At 47.7% G+C, this 21,913-nt stretch overlaps 1 protein-coding gene and 2 long non-coding RNA genes across 6 annotated transcripts in view; 1 reads left to right on the top strand and 2 right to left on the bottom strand.

Annotated features, from left to right (window-relative positions):
• Nucleotides 1-103: 103 nt before the first annotated feature.
• Nucleotides 104-8,227, bottom strand: LOC309615417. Its single transcript, XR_014236808.1, has 2 exons — nucleotides 6,741-8,227; nucleotides 104-6,171 (listed from the first exon to the last, which is right to left on the bottom strand). It is a non-coding gene; the product is annotated as an uncharacterized lncRNA (long non-coding RNA).
• A 4,689-nt stretch (nucleotides 8,228-12,916) lies between these two features.
• LOC309615418 lies at nucleotides 12,917-19,099 on the bottom strand. Its single transcript, XR_014236809.1, has 2 exons — nucleotides 18,981-19,099; nucleotides 12,917-15,519 (listed from the first exon to the last, which is right to left on the bottom strand). It is a non-coding gene; the product is annotated as an uncharacterized lncRNA (long non-coding RNA).
• A 375-nt stretch (nucleotides 19,100-19,474) lies between these two features.
• XPO4 (exportin 4) overlaps nucleotides 19,475-21,913 on the top strand; it is a 110,878-nt gene continuing 108,439 nt past the window's right edge. Inside the window, exon 1 of one of the 4 annotated variants that reach the window (XR_014236793.1) lies at nucleotides 19,475-19,639. Coding sequence is in view for 3 of the 4 variants with exons in the window: in XM_082364907.1 (XP_082221033.1) it covers nucleotides 19,571-19,639 (69 nt within the window). In the remaining variant the exon portion in view is untranslated. The remainder of the gene's footprint in view (nucleotides 19,640-21,913) is intronic. The other 3 variants (XM_082364907.1, XM_082364909.1, XM_082364911.1) reach the window with 3 other exon arrangements.

Below are 21,913 nucleotides of genomic sequence, written 5' to 3'. Positions count from 1 at the left end.
TAACATCTTCGTCTGGTTTGGGTATTAGGGTAATGCTAGCCTCACAGAATAAGTTATATTCCCTTGGCTTCTATCTTCTGGAAGAGATTATAGAGAATTGGTATGATTTCTTCTTTAGTGTTTGGTAGAATTCACCAGTGAACCCATGTGGGCCTGGTGCTTTCTGTTTTGGAAGGTTATTCATTATTGATTTAATTTCCTTAGTAGATACAGGCCTATTCAGATTATCTGTTTCTTCTTTTTCTTCTTCTTGTTTGTTTGTTTTTTTTTAAATCTGTTTCTTCTTGTGTGAGTTTTGGCAGCTATTGTGTTTCAAAGAACTGGTCCATTTTATCTAGGTCGTCAGATTTACCCTTTTAATGCTCATGTGCTGGTGATAATTCCCTGCTGCATTTCTGATATCAGCAATTTGTGTTTTCTCTCTTTTTTTGTTAATAAGTCTGGCTAGAAGCTTATTGATTTTATTGATCTTTTCAGTGAACTGGCTTTTGGTTTTATTAATTCTTCTCTTCTGATTTCCTATTTTCAATTTCAGTGGTTTCTGCTCTCTCAAGTCTTTATCATTTATTTTCTTCTGCTTACTTTGTATTTAATTGCTCTTTTTCTAGTTTCCTAAGGTGAAAGTTTAGTTTATTGATTTTATGTTCTTCTTTTCTAATATACGCATTCAATACTGTATATTTCCCTCTTGTCACTGCTTCTGCCACATTCCACAAATTTTGATAAGCTGTATTTTCATTTTCTTTTAGTTTAAAATATTTTAAAATTTTCTTGAGATTTCTTCTTTGACCCATGTGTTATTTAGAAGCGTGCTGCTTAATCTCCCAGTATTCTGGCATTTTCCAGACATCTTTCTGTTATTGATTTCTGGTTTAATTCCATTGAGGTCTGAGAGCTATGATTTCTATTTTTTGAATGTATAAAAGTGTGTTTTGTGGCTCAGAATGCAGTCTATCTTGAATGTTCTTACTAAAATAAAGAGGATTGGTTGAAAGTCTGTTTTAGAAGTTACCCAGATCATCTCCACAACTCTAGCCGCACAAGTGGCTGCCCTTCCCCCAACTGGAAAAAGACGGGAAAGTTTTCTCTGAGGATGGTAAGCTGGAGGGTTGCTATGGTTACAAGGCACGGTTTGGGACAGAGCTATGAAGTGAATATGTGCATACTGAATCCTTCAGCCCTCTTCTCCCACTCAGCTCTCGGAATACCGGCAACAAGCTTGTCATCCTCTGGGCAGGAGATTGGTGGTCTCCTCTGGGGCCTCTGAGCAGCCCAGGAGGAAAAGACTGGAAGATACTGATATCAAGGTTCTCCAAGTAGAGGGCCCGGCCAGATTACCTTGCATGGCAGCTTCACGTGCACACGCAGAGCTTCCCATCAGCATTTCCACGGCAAGCCCTCGGATAGGAACCTCTGGAGAGTAATGTGAGCCTGACATGGACGACGCAGACAAAAATGAGCCCAAACGAGATTGTACAAGAAGAGCTTCAGAAAACTGTCACTGATATTTTCAAGATAAGAGAAGATGTTGCAACCTTGAAACAAGAAGAGAACATATTTAAAAGGAACATTCAGAGAACAAGAGGGAGGTCTTTGAAAAATTAACAATGATGGCAAAAATTAAAGTCCGTGGAAAGTTTGGACAGTAAAGTCAAGGAACTCTCCCAGAAAAAAAGAGCCAAAAAATGAAGAAATGGAAAATAAAAGGGAAATGTAAGGAAATTAGAAGGATGTCCATGTCTGTATCTGAACTGTGGCAGTTTCAGAAAAAGAAAAATATGTTAATGGAGTTGAGGAGATCTTCAATTCAGTAATTCAGGAAAATGACCTAGAGCTAAAGGATATGCTTTTAGATTGAAAGGAGCTGAAATGCCCAGAACAATGGGTAAAAATAGACCCATACAAATGTACATCATCAGATATTCCAGAATGTTTAGAACAAAGAGAGAATGCTACAAGCTTCGGAGAGATAAAACAGTTCATATACAAAGGATCAAGAATCAGAAGGGCTTTGAAGGTAACACCAGCTCTAGACATTAGAGGGTAATGGAACAAGGCCTTCAAATTTTGTGAAAATAATTGTTTTCAACCTTAAACTCTATCCCCAGACAAGCTATTAATCAAGTGTGAGGGTAGAATAAAGACATTTCAGACATTCAAGAATTCAGAATGTTTTCCTCCCATATCCTCTTTCTCAGGAAGCTGGAAGCAGACATGGGGTCCAAGAAACGGGTCTGACAAAGGGGAGGAAGAAGGGGCTCAGTGGGCGCTGCTGAACGGGTCCCAGGTGACAGCTGTGCCCCAGGTGCGGGGGGCAGGCTGCTCGCTCGGGACCAGCGGGGGGTCTAGGGTGGCCTTCACTGGGAAGAGGTCCTTCGCCTGCCTTAGAGGAGATTCGGTACTTGGAGAACAGTTTAGGATTGGGTTTGGGTTGAGGATATAAAAAACTAAGCAAATGGAAAACATGAACCAATTATTAATTCTAGGGAAAACTAAAGGTTGTATGGAAAAGTGAAAGTGATTATAGGAATAGTATGGTTCATTTGGGGATAGCGTTTACATAGTCGTAGTAATATGTTAATTATTGACTTCACCAAACGTCCAAAAGTCTGGCAGCGTGTATTAGGAAGACAAGGGAATGGGAAGGGCATGCCTGGGTATCAGGGGAAGAGGGTTTAAAAGGAGCTAAATTCTCATCTTCTGTAACGGGAAGTAATTACATCATGCCGAGATGAAAACTCAAGACACTGCTTTACAAGGATGCAATCTGGATACAAGTCCTTTGTCAGATATACGTATTGAGAATATTTTATCCCGTTTCGTTAATGGTGTCTTTTAAAGGGCAGGTGTTAATTTTGATGAAGCCAAATGTGTGATTTTTCTCTTATTGTTAGTGCTTTTGCTGTTCTATTTAAGAAATCGTTTCCTTCCTCAAGATCGTGAAGAAATTCTCCTGTGTTTTCTTCTAGAAGCTTTTCAGCTTTAGCGTTTATATTCGATCTGTGATCCATGTCAAAGTATTTCTGTGTTTAGTGATTTTGGCCAAAGTGAACATGTCTTGCTCTTCCATTGACTTCCTGTGCCATTTTGCACGTAGCAGGCACTCGTATTTTTGTTGTATTTTATCTATATGTTTACCTATATGCTCCTTCTGAGCAGGACCTATGAGACAGTCATTTGTGTTCTCCCTGACCCGTCCCCATCACACACGGCTCCACACGGTAACAACCCTCCGAAAAAGGAGCCCAGAGGAGCCAGGGCACCAGCCACGGCTGTTTGTCCCTGTGCCGCAGAGCCAGGCAACGCTGTGTTCCTCAGATCCAGAAGGTGCACCTCGCAGGCACAGGTAGAGCCCGCCTGGGAAGGCCGCACACGCTGGGCACTGGGCATGGGCAGTGGCTGGCCCTGGGGTCCGTCTTCTGGCCTTTTCTTCCTGGGATTTCACATACCCAGATGCTGGTGTTCGGTTTCCGTGCTCTGAATTCTAAGCCAGCCTGTAAGCCAAGGCCACTTCTTTTCTCCCTGGGAACTCTTTGATCTTAAGCTTTGTCTCCTAGTAGCATGGAGTCTCGTTTCAAAATAAACCCCACCTGGGAGTGCACACAAAGTCAATATTAGTAAATCGTTAGTGCTTAGACACAAACATTTTTTTACTTTCACCTACCCAAATACAAAGTAAAAAATCAACCACAATCATGGAATGCAGCCACCAGCTTCCTGCTGAGAAAAACCAAATATGCAGGGACTTCCCTGGTGGCACAGTGGTTAAGAATCCAGCTGCCAATGCAGGGGACATGGGTTTGAGCCCTGGTCCGGGAAGATCCCACATGCCACGGAGCAACTCAGCCCATGCACCATAACTACTGAGCCTGCGCTCTAGAGCCCGTGAGCCACAACTACTGAGCCCACGTGCCACAACTACTGAAGCCCATGCGCCTAGAGCCTGTGCTTTGCAACGAGAGAAGCCACCGCAATGAGAAGCCCGCGCACTGCAACAAAGAGTAGCCCCCGCTCGCTGCAGCTAGAGAAAGCCCACACGCAGCAACGAAGACCCAAGGCAGCCAAAAATAAATTAAAAAACCCAAAAAAACAAAAAACAACCAAATCTGCACTGGTTCCGTCACCATCGAACAAGGACAGGAGCAGGAGGGACACTGAGGACAGAGCTGGGGCGACGTCCTGCCCCATCTCCCAGGACACTCGCCAGCTCTGGGCTCGGGCACGGCTTCCAGCCCAGAGCATGTCCTTGTCCTCATTTTTCTGCGAGAAGGAATGACGTGAGGAGGCTGTGGAGGACCAGCCCTCCCCCACCCCCTTGGGGCCCTCGAGACCACTGCCCAGACGTGAGCCGCCTCCCGGAAGCCGCCCCAGTCTGAGTGAGTCATCTCCCTGATGAAGCACCTTCCATGATTTCCGTTGCCCGAAGACAAGGTGGTCCAGCGCTGGAGAACCCGGCCAGCCCAGCCCAGGCCCCTCGCCTGCGGGGGATGGAATCGTGGGAAGCTTTGGCTCTGGATGGACTTGACTTTCAGTTCCTGGTGGGTCTGAAGCTGTGTGACCTTGGATGCTTTTCCTAACCTGGAAGAGTTGCTAAACACCTCAGAGGCTCAGGGCCCTTAATCCCTGAACACAAAATGATAACGGTGCCAGTGGGAGAATTAAATGAAAAGCATCTGCAAAGTGATGCAGATACTCCAGATGCTCCTGCCCCGCCGGTTCCCCTCTCGGTTCCCCTCTCGCCCCCCGCCTGGCAGCCACCCGAAGCCACTCCCGCATGAATGCCTGTGCACCCGGCCCTCCTTTGCCTCTTTCCTTTACCTGAAACGGGGTTGCCTTCAGGCCTTCACCCGAGATCTACCACGTGCCCCGAACACCAGGTCGCCTGCCGGCCTCACCGCGAAGGCCCGCCCGCCCAAGGCACCCGTGGTCCAGCCCCGCCAGGGCGCGGGCCTCTGGCCCAGGAGCCACACCCGTGTTGTCAGGGCTGCGGCTCCTCCGAGGCTCCCTGGAGGCAGCTGGGACCCAGCACCGCGGGGCACACAAGGAAGTACTTGAAGTGTCTGCTGGGGAAATGAGTGAAAATTAGTACCTGTTGGTCCCCTCCCACCCTGGCGCCTGAGGGAGGGCTCCCGCCCGGGAGGGCTCCCGCCCTTGTTCAATATGACCGTAATCGCTCTGAGCCTCAGTCTCGTTCTCTGTAAAATGGAGCTAACACTAGTGTCTATTTCAGAGATTTTATTTGTAAAGATTAAGGGATACACTGCAGGTAAGGGATGCATGGCTGATCTTTTAAAGCATTAGATCTCTGTCCTCAAACCGTGCTGCCCTGGGTCAGCCCCACAACCGCCCCCTCCTCAGCCTGCGCGTCTGTGAAAGGACAGCGCAGAACCGAGTCATTTCTAAAGCTATTCGGGCCTTCAAGGATTTCCCTAAAGTCAGTGTTTAACAAGCTCATATGATTCTGAAAGGGCGTTTATAGAATAAGCTCTCTTTTGTAGTAAGAAATTTGCAATTCAGGGGCGTGGGAGCACGGGATGGAGTCTAAAGCAGCTTTAGTGAATGAGTACAGCTGAGAAGTGATTCACTGAGAAGTGATTTTTATGGAATATTTTTTAAAAGTTTCTTAAATATCTACACCAAATAGAAACACTAGTTTTCAGCTATTAACCTAACTGCTGGTCCCTTTTTGTGTCAGGAAACTTCTCCAAATCTGCCTTCGCCGTGAACTGTCCATCACAAGAGTGTACTTTTTGTTGGTCACTCACAAAAAGAACAGTTTACACTGGATGATGTTTTTCAGCTTACAAATATTTTCATGCCTATGATCTCATTTAAAATTTGTCACAGGGAGGGACTTCCCTGGTGGTCCAGTGGTTAAGACTTTGCCTTCCAATGCAGGGGGTGTGGGCTTGATCCCCGGTTGGGGAACTAAGATCCTGCAGGCTGCAGCCAAAAAGTAAAAAAAAATAACTAAATAAAGAGAAGACAATTTAATAAATAAATAAATAAACAAAGAAATAAAATTTGTCACAAACCTGAAAGATGGCAAATACTGGCAATTCACTGTTCAGCTGAGGAAACCGAGGATGGGGAGACCTGCCTTGGAGAGCGAACACGTGTCACCTCTGTGCTCCCAGCCAAGGCTTCAGACTTGTGTCCTTCTCAAAGATTCTGTTCAAAAGAGACATGCATTCTTCAAAATAAACGGCCCCGTGGTGGTTAGTTTTATGTGTCAGCTCAACCGGCCACGGCCTGCGCAGATGAAACATTATCTGGCTGTGTGCGTGTGAGGGTGTTTCTGGATGAGACGAGCATTGAATCGATGGACTCATATTTTCTGTATATTTCTAAATTTTTTACAATGAAAGCGTGATCCTTTACATCCTAATTGTAAGAAGGTAGAAATGGGGGCTGGGCTCTAGGGCCTAAGTGCACTTTTCGCTCTAAAATTCCATACGGTTCACAGTTCACAGCACACGAGGGTTTTTCCCTCCACTGCTATAGCAGCATGTAGTACAGGTTTGCTAATAGCAGTGCTGTCTGGCATTTCGCTTCTAAATCTCGGGCAAGACTGCATTGTTATCCGTAGAACTTAAGTGCTGGATCGTGTTCGCCTGCGAAGTTCGTCCACGCTGCCTGAGGACCAGACTGAGCTACGACAGTAACGCACGGAGAAGATAATAACATTTTACTTGTAAAGGTGACGTCACAAGTGGCAGGGCCGTTGGTGCAGCACTTACTCATCCCAGGGGCGTGTCCCTTCCTCCAAGCTGTGGTAACACCTCTGACAGTTTCTTTACGGCAAGGCGATGAGGCCAGCCTGCTCAGAAAGGCAGACCCGGGGGTGAACTCGGCGTCTGCGCGTGCGGCCATGTGCCTTCAGTCCCGATTTCCTGGCTTTGTTCCCACCTGGGGAGGTGGTGTGCAGAGGGAGAGGCGGTCTTAACAGCCCGCCCCGGGGCGGGGGTAGGAGGCCCCTGGCTGGCCAGGCCTGTCTCTGGGGCAGTCCGTTGCAAGGGAGGGCACTGCCTGCCTCGGGTCGCTGTGGGGGGCTGGCTGAGGCCCCGGCAGTCTCCTCTGGTGGCTCGTGCGAGGTCAAAGCGGGGCCTCCAGCCCTGATGGGTCCCGGCCTGAAGCCCCTCAGCTTCTTCACTCTGCCCCACGGTCAAGGCGGTGGTGCCCCTTCTGGACAAGTATCCTGGACCAGGTCCCAGGCCTTGGGAGATGACACACAGATTCCCGTTGGTCTCTCCCCTCCCCCATCTGTCCCACGTTGAGTCCCCTCCCTGCAAAAGCCCGTTTCTCTACTTTCACAGCAGACCTTTACACGCCCCCTTAAGGCCAGAACCCAAATCTTCAGCACTCCCCCACCTGCCCCCAAATGTGTTCCTCTCTCCTCCTGAGCCGGGACGGCTCCGTGTGGTGGGTGCATCTCTTCCATCAGCTCCTGGGTGGGTGCTTTGTGCTAGTCCCCCGGAGCCGCAGTCTGGTGTGGAGGGGCAGGTGCTTTGTGTGCCTGCCCACGGCGCCCCGCTGGGGACCACGGCGCCCCGCTGGGACTGCACGCAGCTCCCCTGCTCAGGCCACCCCACAGGAGGAGCAACCACGGAGCGGTCTCAAGCTGTTCTTCCACAGAAAATCGAAATAAGGTTGATAGAAAATAAAGTTTCTTTTTTAAAAATGCATGTCTTTGTACACAAGTCTTTTCTGCGTCTCTCATCATACCCTTTAGATATTTCCGAGTGGATTTTCTGGAAGGGGTGTGCCAACTTACACCCCGTGGGAGCGTTAGCTCCTAACACCGTTTGTGAAGGTTCTCTTAGTCTTTAAGTTAAAAACATTTATTTATGTTATTAATTTGGCTGTTCCGGGTCTTAGTTGCGGCATGCAGTATCTTTAGTTGCGACGTGCGGGGTCTAGTTCCCTGACCAGGGACCAAACCCGGGCCCCCTGCATTGGGAGCGCGGAGTCTTACCCACTAGACCACCAGGGAAGTCCCTCATTTCTGTATTTTGAATAAGTATACGACGTGATGTTTCCTGTGGGCCTTTTCCTTCATTCCAGGCTCGAACGCTTGGCCGGAGGATGTTGAGATCTCCACGTTCCATTCAGGGATCCTGGGGACACCTGGGCTTCCTGAGGCGTGCAGGGCAGGGGCCCACTTGCCAGCAGTCAGCCTTCCAGACCCTCTCACTCCTGGCAGCAGAGACTTCTCCACTGGACGGACATCGGCTCAGCCAGAGCTGTTGCCCGTCGGGAACCCTGTGTCGCCCCAGTGGGAGGAGGAAAGCTGGGGAGAGGTGAAGGTTCAGGGCGGGCAGGGGAGCAGCTCCCAGCTGGCCTTGGGGCCAACCCCTCCCTTGGGTGGAGTGGAGGCCGTGGGTGACCCCAGGCAGCCAGCTTGAGAAGGTGCGTGGGAGATCGGGTCCCAGGGCAAGCAGCAGCCTGGACACGGGGCCTCACTCCTCCGGCCCCTCCAGCGGCCGGCCCGGGACCCGTGCAGCCCCTGCGCGGGGAGGGCCACCCGCAGGGCTCGGGTCCCTCAGCGTCAGCCCGAGGGAAGGGGGTTGCTGGCGGGAGCCGGGGATGTACCATGAGGAGTCAAGTTCCAGCTCCAGGCCCCTCACCTGTGTGAGCCATTTCTGTGTTACTGCGTGAGGGTCCCCAACCTTTTGTACAGTTTTATGAGCTTCAGATCTCGATCTGCACCTGACGGGGGTCACAGAAGGAACCCTCGGTCTCCCACACACTTCTTTCTTTCTCCATCAGAGATGCCAGGAAGGAGGAAGAAGGGGGCTGATGCACACCTCGACTCCCACTTCAGGCACCAAAGCACTGATGCAGGATGCATCAAAAGTCAAAGCATCTGCCCAAAATGTCTCTAAGGGACTGGCTACCCAGTGGGAAACGGTAGTTTGATTTTGGACAAAGTTCTTGGAGGTGAGGGTGGAGATAAATATGTGCTGTTCCAATGGATTGAGTCAAATAGGTTGGAAAGTTATAAAAGGGTGTGTCGCCGTGGTTCTCAAACTGTGTGCCGAGGTGCCCGTGTGCCGCCCACCCACAGGGGCAACAAGGGGGGGTTCACATTCTCAGGGAGACAGTGATGTTGGTTGGATAGACTCTACCTACAAGCCAAGGTGGCTCACAGTTTCCCCAGCACCTACACTACATTCCTCGCAATGACATACATCTTTGCAAAGCTGGGGTTTTACGGGTGCCTTGATAAGAAGCAAGCTCCTGGTGAAAGTCACTGTGGAATGGGAGACAAAGGTGGCGGCAGCGTCGGATCTTGTGCCAGGATTTGAGGAGTTGTGCAGTGCCCGACAGGCACACACGTCCCACTCGCAGCTGTGGTTACTTAAGAATGAAATTAAAATAGCATTTTTCTTTCAGTTTACTGTATTTTTTTCCCCAGATGGCTACTAGGTTTTTAGGACACAGACACTTCTTAAATTGTTTGGAACGAACTACCTAATAAACGAACTCCTAGGTAGTCCTTTTGTCATAGAAGTCCTGCGAGAGATGCTAAGAACCCACAAAGTGAGAAAGTTTGGGAACCTGCCGTGTGCATCCCACCCACGGAGGCAACCGCAGATGCTGGGTTTTGGTCCGTCCTAGAGATATTTAATGCACGTGATAGCAGCTAACATTCATTTAACTTTCACTTTGTGTCAAGCGCTGTTGTAAGCTTTGTGTTTCTTAACGAACTTAATCCTAGAGATGAGGCCACAAAAGCGCCCGAATCCACATCCCCCCCTACCCCGCCCCCAGTAAGGGCTTCAGGGCCTGAGCTGACACAGACCTGCCCTGCATTACCTCTGTGCAAAGTCGGGGCATTACCTTTAAATACGTGTCAATTTGATAGGAAAAAATAGCAGTTGTTAGAATATTAGTTTCGTTAAATGCTTTTTTGTATCTTTTTGGGTCCTTTATATTTATTCTTTCCATGAGTGTCCTTTGTGAACATCTTTAAGCTTTTAAAACGTCACCACTTTCTAGGTGTCTCTACAACATTAATGTGTTAATTGTTTTGACACACCCAATCAGGGGAAAGGTTGTCGTGCTAACCGGAACCTTCTCCTCCTCTAAACTTCACTAGGTCAGATCCATTTTTTAAAATGAGAAGTTTACCTGCTAGACTCAGAAAACTAATCCTGAGCTTTTCCCTCATAGCTTCTAGGTTAAAATGGTTATTTGAGAAAAAATAAAAAGAGAAGACTCTCCCTACCTCATAAAAGAAACCTTAAAACGTTTGTCTCTGACAATCCGTTACTGTGAGCACTGCAGAAGTCACTTCTGCTGCTTGATTTTCTGGTAACAGGTAATTGTTTTTTTACAAGTCTGAGGAGGAAATCGATGCTGTGTGACATTTTCTTATCCAGGTTTTCTGATGTTCACAATTGACCTTTGCTGACTGTCCTTCACTTCTCCACGTGGGACCTTGTTCCGCATCCTGGCTGGTCTGGAAGGGCTTTGGTCTCGCACTGCTGAGGCCTCCATTTACTGGCTGGCAGCCCCTGAGTTCATGTGAGGAGTGGAGTTCTGAAGAGTCATGTAGGTTTCCTTTTATTATATTACTAGTTAGTCCAGACAGCTAACCTGCAGCACAGGTGTTACCAAAACAGACTTGGGTCTGCTTGCCCCAGCACGGTAAAGCCAATCCACTGCCCCCAGGTTGTGGTGAGGAAAGGGCAGTGTTTATTGTGTTTAATTGCAGGCACCAAGCAAGGAGAACAGGAAGCTCAACGCTCAAAAGACCCAAACTCCCCGATGGCTTTCAGAGAAGGCCTATTTAAAGACAGGGGGAGGGAGGGGGCTTGTGGAGGGCGTGATCAGCTTGTGGACATTCTTCTGATTGGTTGGTGGTGAGGTAATTGGGAGTCAACATCATCAATCTTCTGGTTCCAATTGGTCTGGGGTCTCCGTGCTTGTGGGCAGCATGCAGTTAACTTCTCCCACCCAGAGGGAGTTTCAGTATCTGTGAAAGAGCTCAAAGAACATGGCTCAGAATATGATCTACAGCCCTGGAGGAGGAACTAAAGGTCCTTGACTTTGTTTAATGGCTAAACTATTATCATTTTGTCTTGCTTGACTGTTTTCCTTTCTTTCTGCATTTTCTCATTTCTCTGATTAATTTATTCTTTGGAACTCGGGGAAGACCTATGAGGCAAAGGTTTCTCTACAGACAAGAGGCAGGTGGAGGGCATAGCGGGGATGGGGGGGTGGGTGTGTGTGTGGTGTGGTGTGTGTGTGTGTGTGTGTGTCTGTCTGTCCTGGGAAGGCCCCACAGGGTCCCAAACAGTCACACATCAGCTATGATCTGGACTTCTAGAAAAGGTTGTTCCCACAGAGCGTGCTTTTTCTTGGATCACTTCACTTTTTTTACCCAAAGAGTGATTGTTGTATAAAAATATAAAGGATTCCTTTTTCCAAATAAACCTGTCTTTTCCAATTAATCTGGGGTCCTTAGGAACTAGTAAAATAATGTAGGTGAAATACACTAGGTATATAGATATTAACAGAGGAACAATATAGAAACTAAGATAATGCACTTTATAAGTAGATCTATGAGTATTTTTTAAATTATTATTTACTTTAATTAAGGAGAAATAACTAGAATCCACCTTGGCGATTTCAAGAAGGCTTTAGTACTTGGAATGAAAAATAATTTAAAGTTAGGGAAAGAAAATAAAATTGTTGCCCTAAATACAGCTGCAGGCTTTCTTCCTAATTAAATTAGTTGTTTTTCCCCCAGAATTGTGACCTTAAAGAGCTGATGAACTGGAGATGAAGGCTTCAGTTCAAGGCAGAGGGGGCCCCAGGGCATCATCTGGGCAGCTTGGGGATTTTCTGTTGAAGTGGCTAGTTGTTTGGATAAGTGGGGATTCACACCTAGAGGCTTTAGAACTCCATAGGTGGGGTTTGGCTACTCTGCCCTGATCTTCCACAAATAACTTCCAGAGATCATCTGAATTTTGTTGAGCAGATTTTTTTTTTTTTCATGTTTCTCTTCTGGCCCATGTAATTTGTACTAAATAGATATAAATAAATGTTGCAAGTCATTTCTTCGCAGTAAGAGGTTATATGATCACAGCTGAAACAGAAACAGAGATACTATTGAATATAATAGTAAGAACATATATAGAAATGCTCTTGTGCAAATGTGTTTGGTGGTTTGATTTCCTTTACTCTGGAGTATACATACAGAATGGACTCGCCTGTGCCTACTCCAGTAACCATTTATCCTGAATTCTATACAGAGTTTTAGTCCAGAAGGTACCATAGATTCTCTGAGTTCCAAGTTCAACCAACAGACAGCAGAGGGAGCTGGATGCTTTTGCAGCTGAGATTTACGCTCACTTTGAGGGCTCACAAGATGTCTTGGCGTGCCCTTCCCACGGAGAGGAAAGTAGGGATTCTTATTAAGCCACCCGCAAATTGCAGTGTTTTCTTTTCACATTTAAAAAAAATTGAAGTATAGTTGATTACAGTGTTGTGCTAATTTCTGCTGTACAACAAAGTGACTCAGTTATACATATATATACATTTTTTTAAAATATTCTTTTCGGGGCTTCCCTGGTGGCGCAGTGGTTGAGAATCTGCCTGCTAATGCAGGGGACACGGGTTCGAGCCCTGGTCTGGGAAGATCCCACATGCCACGGAGCGGCTAGGCCCGTGAGCCACAACTACTGAGCCTGCGCGTCTGGAGCCTGTGCCCCGCAACGGGAGGGGCCGCGATAGTGAAAGGCCCGCGCACCGCGATGAAGAGTGGCCCCCACTTGCCACAACTAGGGAAAGCCCTCGCACGAACCGAAGACCCAACACAGCCAAAAATAAATAAATAAATAAATAAAGTAGCTATTAAAAAAAAAACAAAAAAAAACATGAATCCGATACTGTCTTAAAAAAAAAAAATATTCTTTTCCATTATGGTTTATCTCAGGAGATTGGATATAGTTCCCTGTGCTATATAGTAGGACCTTGTGGTTTATCCATGCAATGTTTTCTTTATTTCTTTTTATATCTATATATGCTAGGAAGGTGCTGTTGAACCTACACAATCACTTAGAAGTGATAAATACTGTGCAGATTTCTATGTTAAGGCAAATCTGCATTATGTGTCCTTCCCCTTCCCTCCTCCCCACAATTTAAAAACTAGACAATTGTCAAGGGACCCTGGAATGGCATGGCTTACTCTGTTCTTGAATCATTGTGGGCACCTACTATTCCTTCATTACACATTGAGTCAACAGAAATATATCAGGCAGCACTGTGTTCAGTGTGTATATTGAGCGCCACCTGGCACATGTTGAACCCTTCAAATGGAAGCTTGAGTGTTTTAAAAGCCATGGGAGTCTCTACATAAATTTGTCACAAGTTTTTTGTAGGACGAACAGTATGAAGCAGATGGGATTAGCTGATTCAATGAATAAGTTCTCTAGTCATTACTTCCCTCAGACTTGGAGAGAAGATTATTTTAAGGCTACGGAAAGAACAGAGTTTTACCTGAAACATGACTCTTCCTTTTACGTAAACAGTGAGGGGACACAGTGGGGCGAGCCGGTGGGGGCCGTCTTTGAGAAGGGGTGGGCTTGCGCTTTGTTGGAGGGTACACAGGACTGCAGTCATCACAGGAGGCAGGGATGCAGCTCCAGCTGAGGGTGGCAGTCGTGGGGACCGTGGGACCAGACTGGCCGAGGTTGTTAGAAAAGCAAGCAAGCCAGCACTTGCCAAATGCCGTGTTCCTTCCTACCAGACAAATCTGAGGACGCTCTTCCAGCTGGCTGCATTCACCAGTGCAGTGGTTCTCAAAGTTTTGTTTTGGATCCTTCACGGTCTTTTTTTCATATATAAATTTATTTATTTTATTTATTTATTTTTAGCTGTGTTGGGTCTTCATTGCTGCGTGTGGGCTTTCTCTGGTTGTGGCAAGCGGGGGCTACTCTTGGTTGTGGTGCGCGGGCTTCTCATTGCAGTGGCTTCTCTTGTTGCGGAGCACGGGCTCTAGGCGTGCAGGCTTCAGTAGTTGTGGCACACGGGCTCAGTAGTTGTGGCTCGCGGGCTCTAGAGCGCAGGTTCAGTAGTTGTGGCTCATGGGCTTAGTTGCTCCGCAGCATGTGGGATCTTCCCGGACCAGGGCCCGAACCCGTGTCCCCTGCATTGGCAGGCAGATTCTCAACCACTGCGTCACCAGGGAAGCCCTCCTTCACACTCCTAACAAGTACTGACGGCCCCACTGAGCAGGCTGCTGGCTGAGCTGTCAGGTCAGGAGAGGAGTTAACCGCTCTCCTTCTGGGCCTCTGTGAGGCAGGCCCCTCGCCCCCCGTGGCTGCCGGATTTACCTGTTTTGCTGGCATCAGGTCCACGCTGATGACACAGGGCTTTGTCCAGCAGGTAGAGGGGTGGATCCAGAAGACCCTGCAGGGAGAGCCCATCCTCCCAGGAAGAGCTGAGGAGGAGAAAAATGAGACCGGAGGCTTTAAAAGGACCAGAATATTTTGGAATGTTTGGCAAAATATTGAAAGTTGCCATCAATAATGACACATAATACTCAGGTCAGAGGGTCCAAGTGCCAGTGTTAATGGCACCTGTGTCTGGTTGGAGGATGCTCTCAGGGCTCAAAGTGAGAAGGCAGCTGGGTGGAGATGGCAGGACCCCTCTGCCCCCAGGCCCAGAGCTCCCACGGGTCGGAGGACAAGGCCAAACACATCAAGAACATGAACAGAAGCTGCTTCAAGACATTTATAAATTAAATCCCCACTTTCTCAAATTACCCGTTGGCTTAAAATGTGAAGAACAAAGCAGAGCTCTGCTGACAAACCCCCAGATCCTCTCTTGGGGGCGTAGTAATTATTCCCAGGGACATCCAGCAGGAATAGCCTCCACCAGCCCTTGTTCTGTCAAAACCCAGCCCAGGCGTCACTGTCAGTTCCTGGGCCGCAGGGCTCGAGCCCCTGTGGCAGGGGCAGGGACAGAGTCGCAGTTGCTGTTCAGACAAACCAACCCCGTCCCTGGGGGGCCTCCTCCTGGCCCAGTTCCTGGAGACTCACAGCAGAAGCCGGGCCCTGTTGTCCTTGGATGCCAGCCCTCTGGAGTCATTTAAGAGCCCCATCAGGCCTGCTTGAGGGGAACCTGGCCCCAGGCCGAGCCTCCCCTCCGATCCCCGTGCTGCCTCCACCCTCAGCTCTGCTGGGGCCCCGGGCTCTGACCCTGGTGTCCAGTGGCACCCCTGCTGCCACCTCTCCGTGACACCTTCTCAGTCTTGCCCCGAGGCGCCCACAGTTTCCATCTTCCGGGCCCGGAAGGCCCTGCTCTTGGGTGGCCTTTCCATGCGATGACATCATGCACTCCTGAACGGTACAGCAGCCTTTCAGATGGCCACTCCTTGGACGGAGCCTCTGGCCAGGGCGTCAGGAGGACTCCCAGCATCAGGATGCCCGGTTAAAGCCTTTGGGAATCTATGAGCAGCTCATGCCTGTAGGTTGTTGGTTTGCAGGGACAATTCCAGAGGTTCGTCTGGAAAAACAGAGGTCTTTATCACCATCTCAAAACATTTTAATGGGATGGATGTCTTATAATGTTGAGCTTTATAAGGAAGGTGGCATATTGTACTTGGTTATTGATTAGAAGCATTTTACTTAATAGGAGAGTTGCTAAGTTTTTACATATCATATAAAGTTAAAAAAGAAAGAAAAAGAAAAATAGACTCTGTAATTATGGTGCCACCCTGCTGAATAGGGTTCAACAGCATGAGAAAGTCTTGATTTCATGTTGTAAAATTAAAGTGGTTCAGAAATAAATTCCAAGATGGTAGGTTGTGAGAGCAGGAGGAATAAAGCCACTGACTACTTTTTGCAATTACTCTGATATACACACATCAAAACTGTGCTATATTAATCAAGTATTTAGTATTTAAGAACTCCAAATAGTAACATTTCACAGACATCTCATATGTGCAGAAATACACTTTCTGTACAAGGGAACTATTTTAAAGACATATTTCCCTTTTAGTCTCATGTTTCTGTTTCTGGGGAAATATATTACGTTTCTATAAATTTGATACCATAATACTTTCGGTTCTATACTGCTACCTTGAAAGGTTTCAGAACTTTGGGTTATAAGATCCCTTAACACTTTCTAGATCAGGTGTCTTCTATATCAAAAGGAATTATTAAGTGTTCCCATCTAATTTGGGCTTTAGAGATGCCTTCTAAAAGAGAGATTTTGTTCTTCTATGGAGTCTCTCAAGTAAAATAGAATAATCTCTCACTCTGTTGCATAATTCATCTATATTCGTGTAAGGGCCTCACTGTAGTTTTGATTTGCGTGAAATTATTTTCTTAATTTCCTTTTCTGATGGTTCGTTGTTGGTATATAAAAATGCAACTGATTTTTTAAAATTGATTTTGTATCTTGCAAATTTGCTGAATTCATTTATTAGTTCTAACAGATTTTTGTGGAATCTTTAGGATTTTCTATATATACGAGCACATCATCTGTGCACAGAGATAATTTTACTTCTTCCTTTCCAATTTGGTTGCCTTTTATTTCTCTATCATGCCTAATTGCTCTGGCTAGCACATCCATTAGTATGTTGAATAGAAGTGGTAAGAGGGAGCATATAGTTCGATCCTGTTTTTTATCCATTTAGCCAATCTGTGTCTATTTTTAAACTTTTAAAAAAAATAAATTTATTTATTTTATCTATTTATTTTTGGCTGCGTCGGGTCTTCGTTGCTGCGCGTGGGCTTTCTCTGGTTGCGGCGAGCGGGGGCTACTCTTCATTGCGGTGCGCGGGCTTCTCATTGCAGTGGACTCTCCTGTTGTGGAGCATGGGCTCTAGCCGCGCAGGCCTCAGCAGTGTGGCACGCGGGCTCAGTAGTTGTGGCTCATGGGCTCTAGAGCGCAGGCTCAGTAGTTGTAGTGCATGGGCTTAGTGGCTCCGCGGCATGTGGGATCTTCCTGGACCAGGGCTTGAACCCATGTCCCCTGCATTGGCAGGCGGATTCTTAACCACTGCGCCACCAGGGAAGCCCCCAGTCTATGTCTTTTGATTGGGAAGTTTAATCAATTTAAAGTAATTACTGATAGGATGATAGCCATATGAAAATTCTTTTGACCCAAGACCCTCTGATAGGATCTTAGGGACCTACTAGGTATTCTGGGACTTAACAAGTATCCCCAGGCCACTTTGAGAACTGCTGCTCTAAGGTATTTCATCAGTATGATTATGTTGACAAGATGTTTATGACTTGACAAAAACAAACAAACCCAAACCAAACCCATGTTTCCAAGGAAAAATATATAATATACTCAACTAATCACTTTTGGTTAAGAATAAGTAGGAATAATTTTGCAGCCCATGACATCATAGGTGTTAAAGGCATACCCTAAAAATACAGGGGATGTAATATTTGTGAAACGTTTTTGATTCCAGGAACATTTCGAGCAGATTCTTAGGCCATAAATATTTCTCTTTTGTGTCTAGTGAGAAATTATTGGAATTTGCACAACTTTCTTCCCTTCTATTTCAGGATACGAAGAGCCTGTGGCTAGGCTGTACTGCTCCTTACCCTGTCCCGCACCCCCAGGAGAGCGCTACTGTTGCACAGTAAACCAAGAAATAACAAGAGTCAGGCATTGGAGGGGAGGTTCAACTAGTGGGTACATTCTAGAATCTTCCAACAGTGAAGTTCTACAAGCCTACCCTAAAATTCATGGCTCCATTATGGGAGATGTAACTTCAAAATGCTAATTTGAAAGGATGCCTACTCATCCTCACATTTAATACTTTTCCTTCTTCCTCTTTCTTAAAGAGTGTCTAGATGTAAAGTTCTTATGTAATTGCACAAAACAAATGCTTTGGAACACAGGGCCCAATCTGAAGCATTATAAGCCTCAAACATTTCATGTCACAAAATATTCATTTGTCTACACTTTTGCAGATATATCATGGAACTGCTGTAATTACTATTCGTAGTGGGTAGAGACATTTTGTAATCTTTTTGTAGGTCGCTTTATAAAGATCTTCCTTGACTTAGGATGGGATTATGTCCCAATAAGCCCATCGTAAGTTGAAAACATCCTAAGGTGAAAATGCTTCGAACCTACCAAACATCACAGCTTAGCCTCCCCTGCCTTAAACATGGTTAGAACACTTAATATTAGTCTACAGTTGGGCAAAATCATCTAACACAGAGCCTGTTTTAGAATAAAGTGTTGACTGTCTCATGTAGTTTGTTGGACACCGTACTGAAGTAAAAACCAGAATGGTTTTTTGGTAAGGGTACCAGTGGTTCACCCTCGTGATTGTGCGGCTGACGGCGCTGCGCGCCACGAGGGTATCGGACAGCGCATCGGGACCGCACATCGCAGCCCCGGAAGAGATCAAAAATCGAAGCACGGCTTCCAATGAATATGTAACGCTTTCACACCATCGAGAAGTCGAGAAATCGTTAAGTCCAGACGTCTGTACTTAGTTAAGTATTTATTGAATGCCTACTACATGTTAACCACCTAGTTTCACACAATTCTTAAAGTAAAAAAGGCCATTCACTGCACTCTTTGCCCTTTTGTAACGAAATAAAAGGTACTTCGTTTCTCAAGCAATAAAAGTCTTGTTAATTCACTTCCTCAACTTCAAGTTGTAGAGATGCCCAATATAAGAAACCCGTTTTCAATGGAGCTAATAATGCAATTCTGTTGCAGGGACATAAAAAAGGGAAAACCCCTAAGTATGGCTTATTTACCACTGGAAGAAGAGATAAAGGAAGACGTCAACAGAGAAAACTTAACGAACACTGAAATGAACGTGACTTTCTGTGCAGCCCCAAGAAGCAGAACAGCACCAAGAGCTAGAAACCTATGCGTAAGTAGGTGTAAGCTCAGAACAGAACAAGGTTTCCAGCAGTTGGAGCTGGTGTGAGCGCTGAAACAGTGGGGGGAGGAAGGGTGGGTTCCGAGGTCCCCTAACGGACCTTCCTTCCAGGCTCCACACCGAACATCGCTGCTGCGAGGTCCCCACACGGCACAGAGGGGGCGGCGCGCTCCACCGACTCCGGAAGCTAGGCTGCCCGCCGAGGGGGCTCCGGCCTCGTCCCCGTCCGGTGCCCGCAGCTCGGGGCTGTGTGAGGCGGGGACGCGAGCAGGGAGGACGCGCGCTCCGCGGGGTCGCAGACACTTCTAGTCCCGCAGGCCGCCCTGCCCCGGAAGGGACGCGGCCGCAGAGAACACGTTCGGGCCGGAGGCGCCCCCGGGGCGGGCGGCGGGCGGCCGAGGGGGTCGGGGGACCGAGGGCGGGCGGGGACCGGCCCAGGGCAGCGGAACGCCCCGCAGCCCGCCCCGTCGCCCGCCCGCAGCCCGCCCCGTCGCCCGCCCGCAGCCCGCCCCGTCGCCCGCCCGCAGCCCGCCCCGTCGCCCGCCCGCAGCCCTAACCCCGCGACCCCGCGTCGACGTCGGCGGTGGCGACGGCTCCGGCGGGAGCGCGCGAGCCCGGGGCGCCGCGTGATTGGCCGGCCTGGCGCCCGCTCCCAGAATGCAGCGCATGGCGCGTCATTGAAGAGAGACCATGATGGCGGCGGCGCTGGGGCCCCCAGAAGTGATCGCTCAGCTGGAGAACGCGGCCAAAGTTCTGATGGTGAGTGGCCGCGCCCCCGCGTCCCGCGTCCGCTGCCTCCGGCGGCCCTGCTGCGCTCGGCCTTGGCGCCCGCCGGGCTGGCGGCCGGCCGCGGCCTCCCGGGAGCCCGGGGCTGGAGGGGGCGGCTGGCGTGGCGCAGGACTCTCCCTCCGGCTGTGCGCCTGCCTCCGTGCCCCTGGCCGGACTGTCACTTCCCTGGGTGTCCGGCGCCCCCGCCGCGCCGCGGAGTGGGGAGCCGAAGGAAAGGGGCTTCTTGCGCCCCGGCCCTCCAGCGCGGGGTCGGGGAGAGGCGGGCGCGCGGTCGGGGGCTTGTGCGCGCCGCTGGGGAGTGGGTGCTGGCCGAGGGCTGGCCCGGCCCGGGTGCTGTTAGCAGCGCTCGTTCCCCTCGTGCCTTCGGGTCCCCGACTGCTTTCTCCGGCCTGCAGCCACGGCTGGGCAACCGCAGTCGGCCGCACGTGGAAAGACCGGCGGGCTGGCGGGAGGGAGGGGACTCTTAGGGACCAAGGTCATGGGGGCAAAACTTTGTCTAGTACTGAGCTCCGTGCGGGTCGCGCGTTGGGAAGAGTTGGGTCTACGGTCCTCGTTGACTTCTTTCTTCCCCTTACAGTACAATGAACAGAGCAATTTAGTGAGTAGGTTATTTACCTACTCAAGGAGGAGGTGAGGCCGAGTCAGAGAGTAAAGCCTTCCACGCAGGGCGTAGAAGTAAGGATAAACCATATTTAGTTACTCAGTAAACTGTATTTGCTGGCTCAGTTTTGTTTTTTGTAAATCATGACTTCTGTGCTTGTAGATCTCTTTGGAAGTTAGAGGCTTATTTGATTCCTTGAATTGATACAGCCTTTCTAAGAATTGAATGTAGCCAGCTTTGTTACCTTTTTGCACTTTTTTCCCCTTTTGGTTCGGTGTTTGGGTTATGTGTTCAAGCATCACATTTTAAAATATTTGAACTAATTCTAGCATAGTTTGTAGTTCCTTTTCTCAAGTTTTGTTTTCACACACAACACCAGGTAGCTCATGAAATTTAGCTCATGAAACTGAGAAGCCTAATTAAAAGCAGGATTTACTTGCTGCATTACGAGCGAAGTTAGGTGAATCGTTGTGTCACAAAAACTGACTTAGAGAACGTTTTCAGACTCTTGCAAGTTAAGTCCAGAAAAAACTAGCTACTATTCCCCCTTAATACAAAGTTCTTAAAATCTCTGACTTACAGCGTTTCCTGCAATATCTGAACAATTTCTAGGAGCTAGAGGCCCCATTTTCATTAGACTTTGGAAAGAGTATGTGACCCCCAAAACACCGCTTTAGTTCTTAGGTCGATAAGGTAAAAATGTGCCCTTCATCATTGGCCTGAGTATTAATTAGTATTTGTGCTTGCTAGGACCTTCTCTCTTCCCCGGCAAAGCTAGTTTTATCACCTATAAGGGAGTAGCTGAGAAGAATCGGAATAAATACTGTTAATTGAGTGCACATTACCTGCCACATGCTGTGCTTGATGCTTTACATACTTTGTTAATCCTTGTAGCGGCTTCACAAGGTTGAGAGAGAGCTTAAGGTGGCCCAGGTTACATAATTACTAAGTGGCTGAATTAGGTCTAGAACTCGCATCTGTCTGGCTCTAATGCTAGCTCTCTTTCTACTCTGCCTTACCACCTCTCATATGTGTTGTATAGGTATCCATTTACGTACTTTTAAATCTTTCCAGAAGAGAAGAGTATTTAAAAAAATGTTATTAAAAATAGGAAATTCCTGGGAATTCCCCGGCGGTCCAGTGGTTAGGACTCCACGCTTCCACTGCAGGGGGCCCGAGTTTCATCCCTGGTCAGGGAACTAGGATCCCACAAGCCTCGAAGCACGGCTGGAAAAAAAAAAAAAAGGAAATTCCTTTTTGGAAGTGTCCACTTACTATTTAAAAATACGGAAGAGTAGCGCTTACTGCATGATTTCTCAGTATGAAAGCTGCATTCCATTTTATTATAATTAATAATAATAGCTCACATTTTATCGAGTGTTTACCGTGTGTGAGGCACTATGCAAGCACTTTGCATATATTATTGTATTTAATCATCAGTAACTATGGAAGTTATTACTTTCATTTACATTTTATGGACTAAGGGACTGAAACATGTAGATGCTAAGTAATTTACCCAGATTTTCAAGGCAAGTAGTAGAGTGGGGACTCCAGCTCAGGTTTGTCTGTTTTTTTTTTTTTTAAAGTAGCAATACTTGCATTTATTTTATTTTATTTATTTATTTATTTATTTATTTATGGCT

The sequence above is a fragment of the Balaenoptera borealis genome (assembly GCF_965194805.1).
Source record: "Balaenoptera borealis genome assembly, chromosome: 18".
NCBI lineage: Eukaryota > Metazoa > Chordata > Mammalia > Artiodactyla > Balaenopteridae > Balaenoptera > Balaenoptera borealis.
Note: the sequence above shows the minus strand (reverse complement) of the source record. Positions and strands in the feature narration are given on the sequence as shown.